General features: G+C 45.6%; 1 protein-coding gene across 2 annotated transcripts; it reads left to right on the forward strand.

Annotated features, from left to right (window-relative positions):
* The first annotated feature begins 3803 nt into the window (after window positions 1-3803).
* Window positions 3804-12469, forward strand: LOC310794220 (uncharacterized protein). Of its 2 annotated transcripts, none has more exons than XM_083656170.1 (9): window positions 3804-3952; window positions 7910-8126; window positions 8248-8377; window positions 9331-9357; window positions 9455-9541; window positions 10042-10351; window positions 10767-10848; window positions 10946-11036; window positions 11172-12469. In XM_083656170.1, the coding sequence occupies exons 1-9, from the start codon at window positions 3812-3814 to the stop codon at window positions 11395-11397; spliced, it is 1311 nt and encodes a 436-aa protein (XP_083512296.1). In that variant the 5' UTR covers window positions 3804-3811; the 3' UTR covers window positions 11398-12469. The 2 variants fall into 2 exon arrangements, with proteins under 2 accessions (XP_083512296.1, XP_083512297.1); XM_083656171.1 differs by lacking the exon at window positions 3804-3952 and adding an exon at window positions 6087-6215.
* Window positions 12470-12921: the final 452 nt, after the last annotated feature.

Raw genomic sequence — 12921 nt, forward strand, 5'->3', positions numbered from 1 at the left:
GTTTTGATTTTTCGTCCCATGAGCAGCTCTGCTGGGCTTACACCAGTAGAGGTCGTTGGTGTTGCTCTGTAGCACATCAATGCTAGTAGTGGATCCTCTTGTTTAAGGATGCGTTTTGCGATTTGAACAGCCCGCTCCGCGTGCCCGTTGCCTTGCGGGTTGTGGGGGCTGGATGTAATATGCCCAATGTCATTCTGTCTGCAAAACTCCTTCCAGGTCTCACTCGTATACTGTGGTCCATTATCACTGACTATTTGGTCAGGGATGCCAAACCTTGCAAATGTTGCCTTCAGTAGCTTCACAACCTGATCTGTTGTGGTCGTTGGCATGTGCAAGATTTCCAGGTAACGGGAGTAATAGTCTGATATCACAATATACTGCTTGCCTTTATACTCACAGATGTCTGTGGCTACCTTCTGCCATGGTCGTTCAGGCAGAGGTGTGGGCTGTAGTGGCTCTTTGCGCTGTGTCCGTTTGTTTTCCTGGCAGAAGGGACATGTTTCCACAGAGCGTTTAATATCGGCCGATATGTGAGGCCACCACACCGTTTCCTTTGCCCGCTCTCTGCACTTTGACAGGCTTTGATGTCCATCGTGGATGCGCTCCACGATCTCCTGTCTCATTGACTGTGGAATCACAATGCGACAGCCTAGTGTGATGAGGCCCTCACATGTTGACAATGAGTCTTTCACTGTGTAGTAGTCTTTTGCACTGTTTGGGACACTACTCACTCGATCAGGCCATCCATCTTTGACCAGTTTAAGTACGCTCTGCAGCTGCTCATCCCTCTGTGTAGCAGCCCGTATCCCGTCCAGTTTGTGCTGTGAGATTGGCCAACTGTGAAAGACAGCATCGACGTGACATGCAACTACAGTCTCTGTTGTGTTGTCTCTATCATCCACAGGGCTGCGTGACAAGGCGTCGGCTATGACTAGCGTTTTCCCTGGTGCGTATTCTGCCTTGGCATTAAATCGCATTAGCCGCATTAGGAGCCTTTGGCATCTCACTGGTACCATATCCAGGTCCTTACTATTTATCAGCGGTACCAGAGGCTTATGATCTGTGATGAGACGGAATCTGTCCATGCCTACCAGGTATTTTTGGAACCGCTCACAGGCCCATACTCCTGCTAAACATTCCTTCTCTATTTGTGCGTACCTGGTTTCCGCATCTGTCAGCTTCCTTGAAGCATAGGCCACAGGTTTCCAGCTGTCACCGTTTAGCTGCAAAAGAATGGCCCCCTATCCCGTAACGAGACAGCTGTCTCCTTCTGTGGGTCGTAGTGAGCCAGAACGGGTGAGGTGCTGAGGGCTTCTTTGAGTCTTTGAAATGCTTGTCGCTGTGCCTGATCCCATGTCCAGGCTGTTTCTCCCTTCAGCAGGTCATACAGGGGACTTGCTGTTGTTGCCAAGTCCGGTATGAATTTACTCATGTAAACAATCATGCCTAGTGCACGTTTCAGCTCGCGCACATCTGTGGGCTCCTGTAGCTCGCTGACGGCGTTCACTTTACCAGGGTCCACTTTTATTCCACTGGCGTCCACTATGTGGCCCAGGAACCGTAGCTCTGATTGTCTGTACACACATTTCTCCTTATTGAGTTTGAGGCCAGCCTGCTCCATTCTCTGCAGCGTACTCTGCAGGTTTGTGTCGTGTTCGGCCATGTCCTTCCCATGAACGATCACGTCATCATATACACGGCCACTCCTTCTAATCCCTCCAGCAGCTCGTTCATTTTGCGCTGGAATATCTCTGGAGCGATATTTATCCCAAAGGGTAGGCGCTTAAAGCAAAACCTCCCAACAGGAGTAATGAAAGTGGTTAGGAGGCAGCTGTCCTCATGTAACGGTATCTGCCAAAAGCCTGAAGCAGCATCAAGACATGTGAAGACAGTGGACCCTGACAGCTTAGCCAGTGTCTCCTCTGTCGTTGGCATTTGATATGTCTCTCTTTTGATGTTTTCATTTAGCCTTTGCAGTCCTACGCAGATTCTGACTGCGCCTGTTGGTTTCATGACTGGCACCATAGGTGCACACCAGTCTGTTGGCTGTGTGACTCTCTCTATAACGCCCTCCTCCTCCATACGCTTCAACTCTGTCTTTACCTTAGGCATAAGTGGTAGAGGGACTCTTCTGGCTGCGTAGACAGCATATGGTTCAGCTTTCTCTTTTAGCTGGATCCTGACTGGGTCTGTTTTAAGTGCCCCCTTCTGTCTGGGTGCTGCACTTGCCTGGTCTACTCTTTTTACCAGACCCATCTCCACTGCTGTCTCCCTGCCTAACAGGTTGTTTACCGTAGGCCCTCTTGCTACCACTATGTTAAATATAAACTTTCTCTGTTTATGTAGTGAGCTAGCAGTGAACTGTCCCACTATATTTAGTGCACCTCCTGGGCTGTCTATGGGTCCACCGTACGTCACTAGCTCTCTCTTTGGACTAAGTGCTTCAAATGTTTCCTGGTTCATTACTGTAACATCTGCTCCAGTATCAATCCTGAATCTAACTGGAGTGTTTCCTATGTTATGTGTTGCCAGCGTGTGTTGTGCAGGCGATCAGAGGCATGTACCCCGCAAATGATGGACAATACCGTGGCTTCCAGGACACCAATGTTGCAATCGCAGAACTCTTTCAATAAGAGATCCAAGGGCATCCATTTAACTTTTATAGTAGGCTATAACATGGTAAATGTCATCTGAACATCTATTGGAAATTTGAACAACGCTATTTGGACATCCACTATTCATGTCACATCTTGAAATTTGTCCTCTGCATTTAAGTTGAATCGGTACTTCTGCTTTACCGGTCTTTTTTTTACACAAATAACTGTAGCCTACTTCTACTTAATCAGAGCAACAATGTGATTAAATGTGGAATGACAAGAAAAAATGACACGTCTGTGCAATAGGCTAAGTAGGCCTAAATAACTCAGATATAGGGTTTGCAATTGTAACGTTCCATATAATGAAGTATCTCATGCTTCTTGATTTAATGATTGTTTTGCACCTGCTGCTCACGTTTGAGATACTTCTGGCTTGCCTGGAAAGAAGGTGGGAGCAGCCGAGTACAGTCAGCCAATCAGAGGCAGAGAGGGGAGGGTCTAGCCTTCGCCATCATGGGAAAAAAAGATCGCTCACGCGTCACGGGAAAAGCTTGTGTGTTACGTTTTCATTAGCGTTAATACACTCATAATTCATATTATGTCCACTATCAAGAGCAATTCAGTTGGTTCATGAAATCGCTGGGCTGCGTGCCGTGCAGTGGTTGTGGTGTGGGAGATTCCAGCTGTCAAAAGAAGACAAAAGACTTGCTCTTGGCCAATCCCGGCGCTTGACTGCTGAGTAGGCGGGCACAGGGCGTGGTTTTTGCGTAACCTATGTGTGCCGAGAAGAGCCTGGTGACGCGAGGTTACCTATGTGCGATTCGAAATCACGCCACCGTTCATTGCGCAGCAACAGACCGGAAGTAACTCCAGAGTGTAGCTACGTAGTAGAAGGTAGTTGTGGTTAGGGTTTTTAGCGTAGCTAGTTTAGTTTATTATGATTAGGCTTCCCACTGTTCATAATGGTGAACTCTTGTGTTTGTGCGGGCTGCACAAACTCTAGTCGGTCAGGACATCGAGTTTTCAGTTTTCCAGACAAGACGAGGCATGGTCCTGCTTTCCGTGCCTGGGTGCGTTTTGTGAAGATGAAGAGGGCAAAGTTCACTGCTGCATCGGCGATGAAACGCGGTGCGGTTGTGTGTGGCGCTCATTTCAAAGAGGAGGATTATCTTCCTGGGGATCTGTTAGAGGTGCGGATGGGCTTCAAACACCAGATGCGGGTCAGACTGGCCCCTGGTGTCGTTCCTTCAGTCCACGCTCCATCAGGCCCGCCCTCAGCAGCTGCTGGGTCGGCCTCGAGTGCTCACGGATCCGTCAGAGATTCAGGTGCTGTACGTAAACGTGAACTGCACAGCGTAAGTTTTCTAACGTTTGCTAATTTACAAATTAGTCAGCATGCCATAATGATGTAAAAATCGTATGTATTGTCAGTCAGGGTTCCTTTATATCTTGCCTCATTTTGGAGACTGACTGATATAGATAAGACTAAAAACATAAACACACAGTGGCGTCTTTCATGCAGGCTAGCAAGCGGAACTGCTGTCTGTCTGGCCAGTAAACCCACTGAAGTCGTGGACTCGTGTCGAAAGACTGATGCAGGATAGCCAAGTGAATGTGCTTGGATGAACGTTTGACGCTAGGCCAATCAGAGGCAGAGAGGGGCAGGTCATGCCTTCGCCATCATGGGAAAAAAATATCTCTTTCGGTACCGACAGCTATCTTTGCTTTGCTACAACAACGTTTGTTTACTTTGGTCAACCTGATCATCACAATGGTGAATTGTATGGTTGTGTGGTGCACGGGGAAGAATAGGAAAGGGTCACTAGTTACTTCGCATACTTTTCCAACAAAGGATCCAGAACGATGTAAGCAGTGGCTGCGGGCTATCAACAATCCCAGATATGGCGAAAACACCACTGTGGAAACCCTGGGCAAAATCCGAATTTGCAGTCTCCATTTCACCCCACAAGACTTTGTACGTTCTGTTACGGATCCATTCGCCCCACCCGCGAACCCAGCGCGGAGAAGACTGAGAGAAACCGCTGTTCCGTCTTTACATCTGGAGGAAGAAGATGAACCGGGACCTTCTGACCGCCCGCTTCTGACCCCCGTAGCTAAACGGCGTCGCCCGGTAAGCATATCGCCATAGCAACGTAACGTTATTAATACAACTATATTGTTTACATAACGTTAGCGCATAGTAGACGAAGTAGGCTTCGAAACTGACATGTCAGCGCTGAGCGTCTGTCTGATGCTCCCTTTGGCTTTGCTGAATGGCTTTGCTGCAACTTTGGATACAACGTCCCTGTCAGCTGCGAGGGGCAGTGTTGCCAGATACAGCTGATGGTTTCCAGTAGTCTCGCAGTAACCACTGCTGTCTCACGTAATCTCACCAACTACCACCACTAGCCTAGCCAGCGCTAGCCAGCCGTAGATGATAGACTGTCGGACCATATCGACTGCTGGACCAACAGGGACGAGGATGGATGTGACACACATCCACGGGATATGATGTAGTTCAGGTTCTCTTTTTAGAATGTGCGCAATCCGAGACTTATGTTCCAGACGATAAGTTATCGATTCCTATCTGACTATCTTAGAACAACGAATTTGATTCAGAGTGTAGTTGTATCCTGTGTAATCAGATACCGCAGATCGGCCACTGCCGATGACGTCACAATGTGCGACACTCTGTTACCCCAAGTCAGAAATAAACATGGACGCCAGTGGTGTACCGTCAACTTGCCTCGTCTTTGTACTTAGACAATTACATGTCAGTGCTAGACAGTAAACATTACACAGAGGATATGCGGATGTTATTTTTTTCTTCCTTCTTTTCATTTGGTAAATAGTAAATACTAGACAGTAGATCCTGATCCACACCATCATCCACACCAGTTGGTGGCGGTTATGCATCACTTCGTTGTTTGCCAAACGCCAATAAATATTAAAAAAGAAGAGAAGAAGACTTCCAGACGCTATGGCCGCGCAGTAATAGCCATGTAATAGGTTGGTAGTGATTCACACAGATCAGTTGTTTTCAGTCAGTCATTAAGTTAGCGTTAGTTATTTAGTTAGTCAGTATAGTAGTAGTATGTCAGTCAGTCAGCTGGGACTCTTGACTGTGTTTAGCAGCACTCGCTAGTTTTAGGTAGCTAGCTCCCACCCCGTCTCGTCTCCCAATTTGCCTGTAGTTTTGACTTGATAATGCCGGGGAAAGGAAAGTATTGTGTTTGTGCAGGCTGCACAAACTCCAGCTCCAGCGGACATCGAGTTCACGTTTTTCCCAACATGGAAGGAAATCGTGGACGCGGTCTCTTTGAGGCTTGGTTGCGATTTGTCCAGGAGCGGAGACCGAACTTCACCGCTGAGTCGGTGTCGAGACACACGGTCGTGTGTGGCGCACATTTCAGGGAGGAAGATTATGTCCGCGGAGACATGATGCAGTTCAGGTTGGGTTGTCGAAGCTCCAGCCATGTCAGACTCATCCCTACTGCGATCCCCTCACGTCACCAGACGGCTCCTTCAGTCACCCCGTCCGTATCAGCAGCAGCAGCCGCCAATGTTACCGACGAACCTGGCAGAGATCCAGTTGGTTCGACACGTGAAATGGGTATGGTACGTCTGTTAGTGTTTGGTAACTTCGAAATAGTGCGATACAATTATATGTGTGCAGTGAGTCTTGCTGTAAGGTAGCAGAGCCGAAGCAGTCTCACAATGAGCTAAAATACTGTTAAAATGATGGTGACTTTATAGCAGCGGTTCCCAAACTTTTTCACATCAAGGATCCTCGAACTGACACAAATCTGACCACAGAACCCAATTTGACAAGATGTCCCAGGGTAGGGCTGGGCAATATGTTGATTTGTGATGAATGATTACCATTTTTGCCCCTAGGGTTCCCCGGACCCCACTTTGAGAACCACTACTCTACTTCATAGAACCGTTTTAGCATTTGAGATTGTTACTCATTTCCATGTGTTGTCTGGTCTATGGCGCATTGTGGGCCAACACATACTCAAGCCCATGTGCTGTCTGCCATCAGAGGAGCATTTCCAGAGGAAGGACATTAACTTAACAAGGGGACGTTTATGTTTTCTTGTGTTCAGACATGAGTTTATAGATGTTATTTATTTACCTTGACAGTTCTGTCAGAACACAAGAAAACATAAACGTCTTAATTATAAATGAAGACATGATGAACATCATTGAACTTGGGTTTTGAATGGAATGGCCGCATGTCACCCAAATGCAACCAATAAAGAATAATCACAATCAGTGTCTTCCTGTATGTATGTATGTATGTGTGTATATACATGGGGAAATTCATCCTCTGCATTTGACCCATCCTCTACTAGGAAGCTTCCTAGAACTAGGAGCAGTGGGCAGCCACAGTGCAGCGCCCGGGGACCAACTCCAGTTCTTTGTAATAGTAATATCAAACACACACCTGTAAATTCGGCACAGCTATAGATCCATCTTTGGTGCGGTTTTCTGGATTTTCCCCCCATTCTACAGTACACAGCTATGCTACAGACAACAAGGTTTGTCTTCCACATTCAGTTGGGTAAATGGTAAATGGCCTGCATTTATATAGCGCTTTTATCCAAAGCGCTTTACAATCAGTAGGTCCATTCACACACCGATGGCGGCAGGGTGCTGGCACACCATCAGGAGCAATTCGGGGTTCAGTATCTTGCCCAAGGACACTTGCCATGCAGAGGAGCGGGGAATCGAACCACCGACCTATTTTATCCAAGGTGATTAGTGGATGACCCCTGAGCTACAGCCACCCCTGTGGCGGTCCTGTAAGCAGGCAAATTAAATGAGTGTTAGACTGATGCCACAACGTCACGGAAGTCAAAACAGCTCGTTTGGAGGCATTTTTTCCCTTACATGGATGGTGTGGCTTTAGCTGTGGAGCGGACCGTGTGTTTAGACATTTCCATGATGGCAACACATGCCAACGTCCTTTATCATCAAAGAAGCAAGGAAATCTTGTTTTAAAATGAAGTGGGACCTTTAAAAAGCTGTACGAACCTTGAATCCAACATCCAAAAGTTAGATAGTGTAATGCTACCGTGTCTTGAGCAAGCATGAATTAATTTGGCCAGGTAATTAATTACTGTTTTGTTCCCTAAATTGTCTTAAGATATAATAAAGTTATTATATCTCAGCTGAAATTAGCTTTGCAGCTAGTTTATGTTTTAGCAGGTTGTGCAAACTGTAAGTTAGCTACCTAGATGACATTCTTGAATTTAACTTGGTAGATGATGTTAGCCTAATTTCAGAATGATCTTCCACCTGCACAGATCTTGACATCCCATGCCGAAATTAGTGTCACCGTGGGGAGCCAGGATGAGCTGGAGCCTGAGCCTTGCATCACTAGCGGAGAGACTGAGGGCCAGAATGAGCTGGAGCCTGAGCCTTGTATGACTAGTGGAGAGACTGGATGGCAGAGCGACATAGCCCGGCTAAGCAAGAGCATCCAGCTGTCAAAAGGAACCTTGGAGAACAAAAGGAGCCAAGGTATGAAGCTACTCATGCTTTTGTGTTTTTCAATTTAATAAACTGCCTATGCATTGAGGTGTGTTCATGTTCAGTTTGAAGTTTTATTCCATAGTAGTAATTTTTTTAATAAAAATTACAGCACTCCCAGGCACGGCTGGCACAACCAAACACGCCATTTATATTGGTGTGGCCTTCGAGCGGTGGAAAAACCTAAGGGTTTGCAAGGGTTTGAAGAGTGATGAGCAGCTAGCCATGCTGCTTCTGGACAGGTGAGATATCATTTACTCTGTCTAGTTATATGGATTAGCCTCAGGTAGGCCTGTTGGTGTTTTTTTGTTTGATTGTTTTTTACCTTGGATTTCACACAGTTTTGTTTTGTATTTGTTATGATTTTCTGCCTGTACAGCACTTTGGTTAACATAAGTTGTTATAAATGTGCTCTATAAATAAAATGTACCTTGACAGCTAATGTCACCATCACTCCTCGTACCTACACCCAACCTAGGGCCATATGAAATCTGCCCCCCCCCCTTTTTTTCTAAATTCCATTTTCCATTTTAATTTAAATGTAGGGGTTAGGATAGATAGATATATATCTATTTTGTTTTATGACTTGACTCTCAGACAGCCTCTTCGACATGTTTCTCAAAGTGAAAACCAAGTTGGGGTGATGTAAGGGTCCCACACAAGACCAACCCCCCTCTCAAAACACCCTAATCAAAAACAGAATGATTTAGGCCTATTTTACAATCATGAAATCATTTAGGTTTAGAATAATTAGGTTTACTTTTGATTTCTATAATTAGACCTACCGTACCTTTTTTTTTATCCATTTCAGCCAAATTCTGGAAAATTCTGCTATATTCCATGTGGTTATATCAGGCTATGAATGATATATGAACAAACCCCTCTGTAAAAACCTTCAGTATATAATTTTGCCCACCCCTAGTGTGAATGTGTTTTTTCTAATTTTTCTGTCTTTCTGGCAACCAGCATCATCATTGAATGAAAATAAAATTATCGAAATCTCGTGGGCAATTTTTGCCCTTCGATCACAGTTTTTAGGGGCATTCTGAGATTTCTTTGTGCATTTTTGCACTTGGCCATGGCTGATTTCCTGCACTGTCCTGGTCCCACACTATGGTTCCACATGATGTGTAGTTAGGCTGACACCGTCTGTGATGTCAACCAGTAAGCTAACTTTCATCTCTTCTCATTGCAGTTATCTTGGGGCGAATACGACACTGAGGTGAGGAGCCTGTATATGAATTGTAACCTTTGTACCAAACCTTATGATGCACTGCTGCAGAGCCTTGATGTTTGTTTTCCATGTGTCTACTATGCAGCGTGGATTTTGTGCGACTTGTCACAAAGGAGGCACCTAAGCATCAGGATACAGCAGCTGCTCCTTCTAAACACAACTCAGAGGACAGGTAAATATAATGAAGTGTCTATGCCACCCTTTGATTTGATTTGATTTCACTTTGTCGGACAAGTCGGACAAGGGAGGGCGTGACCGAGACCATCAAAATGTGGTCTTGGTCAGTTGCCATACCTGCTGCTATTGAATGATATGTTTTGTATGTGGTTGACTCCATTTTGTATTCTTGTGAGTATCTCATTGGGTAATTGACACCTGCCTATCAGCCAATCAGCAATTGAGGACGTAAATGCAGACCTGATGGCAGTCTCACACCCATAGTGAACCTGATGAAGCATAACATGTGAAATGCGTTGTTCGCCTTGTTTCTTGTTTTTTTTATGTAACAAAATGAAGTGTCCATCTTTCCTATCCTGGTGTGCGCTGGACAACAACTTTTTTATTCTTGTGATTCACCCTGCACCAGCCGGCACCCAGGACAGTAGCACTGCTGTGCACAGGGCTTTCCTCAGCTCTTTGTTAAAGCCTTTTGTCCTGTCTGCATTTCTTTAGGGGAACTGTTTATAATCCATACCCAGTTGTAGCGGGTGTGTCGACTGTATCCGAGGACGCGTCTACCATTCCAGTTGTAGCGGGTGTGTCGACTGGATCCGAGGACGCGTCTACCATTCCAGTTGTAGCGGGTGTGTCGACTGGATCCGAGGACGCGTCTACCATTCCAGGTGTAGCGGGTGTGTCGACTGGATCCGAGGCCGCTTCTACCATCCCTGGTGTAGCGTGTGGGTCGACTGGATCCGAGGCCGCTTCTACCAACCATCATGCTGCTGCTGTCCATGCTTTCCAACCATCTGAAAATGGAATGGTAAATCATGCTTCAATTAGAAGACTTGATTTTGACTGTGTAGTGTAAAAACTCCAGCAGACCTCTGCTCAATATTTAAGTTATTAAGAGCAAATGAGGAGTAAATTATTAATTAACAACTCTATTGTACAACAAGTAGGAGATTAAAGCCCCCCTCCACTGTATTTTGTCATTTTTAAGATATTTCATGTGTTGCTGGGTTTTGCCTGCTCTGTTGATCAGCCAGTATTCGCCAGTGTATTTTTTTTGGACAAATAGCCTTATTTTTACTCCGCTGCTTCTCGTCAGTGTCTGTTACTCCACTGCTTCTCTTCAGTGTCTGTTACTCCTCTTCAGTGTCTGTTACTCCACTGCTTATCTTCAGTGTCTGTTACTCCACTGCTTTCACTAACAGCTGTGTTGTGCGCCTTTCAAGGAGCAGCTCAGAAAAGACAGTGCTTGCCAAAGCCAAGGAGGACACAACAGGACAAAGACAAAGCGAGCGTTGGAGAATAAAGGTGAGACACTCACATTAGCAGAAGTCTCCCCCCCAGCAAAGGATTTCTGCTGATTGTAATCAGTTGATTTGATTGTAATCAGTTGATTTGTTCACAGGTCAAAAGTCTGTCAAGAATTTGAAGAGGTATGTCGGCCTCGGTGCCTCAACATATGTGGATGATGGACAGTACCTGGTGGATTTGGAGAGGTATGCTGATGTGAACAGTCAGGATTCACTTTACATTCATATGATAACCTGTATATGACCTATAACCTGTGACTATATGACCTATAACCTCTGACCTTCACCTCTCGTGTGACTCGCTCCCTGCTTCTCTTCCAGCCCCTCTCAGCACGTGGTGGATGAGGAGTGCATCCTCCAGCTCTTCAAGACCTGCCTGGAATGCAAGAAGCTGTGTCGTGTGGGTAGACGCGTGAAAGGCCTACAGCTGGTGATCAACCAGGCGTGCCACTACTGCCACTTTCATTGCAGATGGACCAACCTGCCAGAACCAGTACCAGTACCAGAACCAGAACCAGAACCAGCCACCCAGAGTGATGCTGACTGACTGTGATTGTGTTGTGAGCAAGTCGCAACAGGAAGTGTTGTTAGTTCCAGTTTGAACACCAGTGACACAGGAAGTGTTGTTAGTTCCAGTTTGAACACCAGTGACACAGGAAGTGTTGTTAGTTCCAGTTTGAACACCAGTGACACAGGAAGTGTTATTAGTTCCAGTTTGAACACCAGTGACACAGGAAGTGTTGTTAGTTCCAGTTTGAACACCAGTGACACAGGAAGTGTTATTAGTTCCAGTTTGAACACCAGTGACACAGTGGAAATTGGCAGCAGAAATCACAGCCACTTCAGTACTTTGACATAAGCTACCTCAATGGTGTTTCTCATTTTCCCTGGAATACCTTGTCCATTTTCTGTCGTTTCCCCGCCATTTCTGGATCCAGGCACATGGAAACCTGAGGCATATTGAACTCTGAACTGTATCAGTACAAAAACAACCTAATCAATATCTTGTCAGTGTGCAATATTCATAATGATTAAGCTGCGTTCACACCGACCTATTAAAGTTTTTCGCTGGCATCGAGTTTACATACAAAGTCAATGCAAACGAGCGATTGAGTGTATATTCGCCCGGGAGAAAAATCGCTGGGCGTCCGAGCGACAGAGACAGAGCGATAGGGAGAAAATACGCTCGTCGCCCCAGATGAAATATCCCAACTCGAGCGAAATTACGCTGGCATCAGTCGCTCGCTGTTCAACGCTGATTGGCTGCCGTGTGAGAGTGAGTTAAGGATCACACTGGGTTTATTGTGTGGCAACAAACCGCATTGACAGGCTGACAGCTGACATGAAGTGAAGTCTGTACTACCGGTATGGAGCTCGCATTAGGAGCACGCTGATGCGTGATTTCTATTCGCACATAGGTTACGCAACAACCACGCCCTGTGCCCGCCTACGCAGCAGTCAAGCGCCGGGATTGGCCAGGCGCCCATGCTCACGTGAGACTGACAAGGTGAAGGCCACAACAGACTCGTCCGCCTCGTATAAAGCTTAATAACAACTGATTCACTTGGACTTGTCTATTCACAGTATTCCCATGATGTCACATGCATTTCTGACCAATATGGCACTTTACACTACACATTGGCTGTGTGTAATTAGATTGTAATCACCTGTTAATTGATTACAATCAGACCAAGATGTCTGTGTGGTGATGTCACAGAATACTATCAATAAACCACTGGTCTACTTGTTGCTGTGAGTTTTGTATTGTTGTGCTAACATTCTGGTATGATAAACATGGACCTGGAACCATTCTGCCTATGTTTGAATCTGGTTTTCTATTTTGACACTTATGAGCACTCAGTGCAGACTCAGAGTAGTTAACTGTTTCTTTAATGATTAATACATGTCAGTTCGTGAATATATTACTTAATCATTAGATAGTTGCTGATTAGTCGGTCAATTCCTGAATAGAGTGGTTAATGATTAGTAAATGTGAAAATAATAATTGAAAACAAAATATTAAAAATATATATATGTATACCCCCCCCCCACATCAATTGGGTTAGGGTAT

This window comes from Poromitra crassiceps (genome assembly GCF_964638095.1).
Source record: "Poromitra crassiceps genome assembly, chromosome: 19".
Lineage (NCBI taxonomy): Eukaryota > Metazoa > Chordata > Actinopteri > Beryciformes > Melamphaidae > Poromitra > Poromitra crassiceps.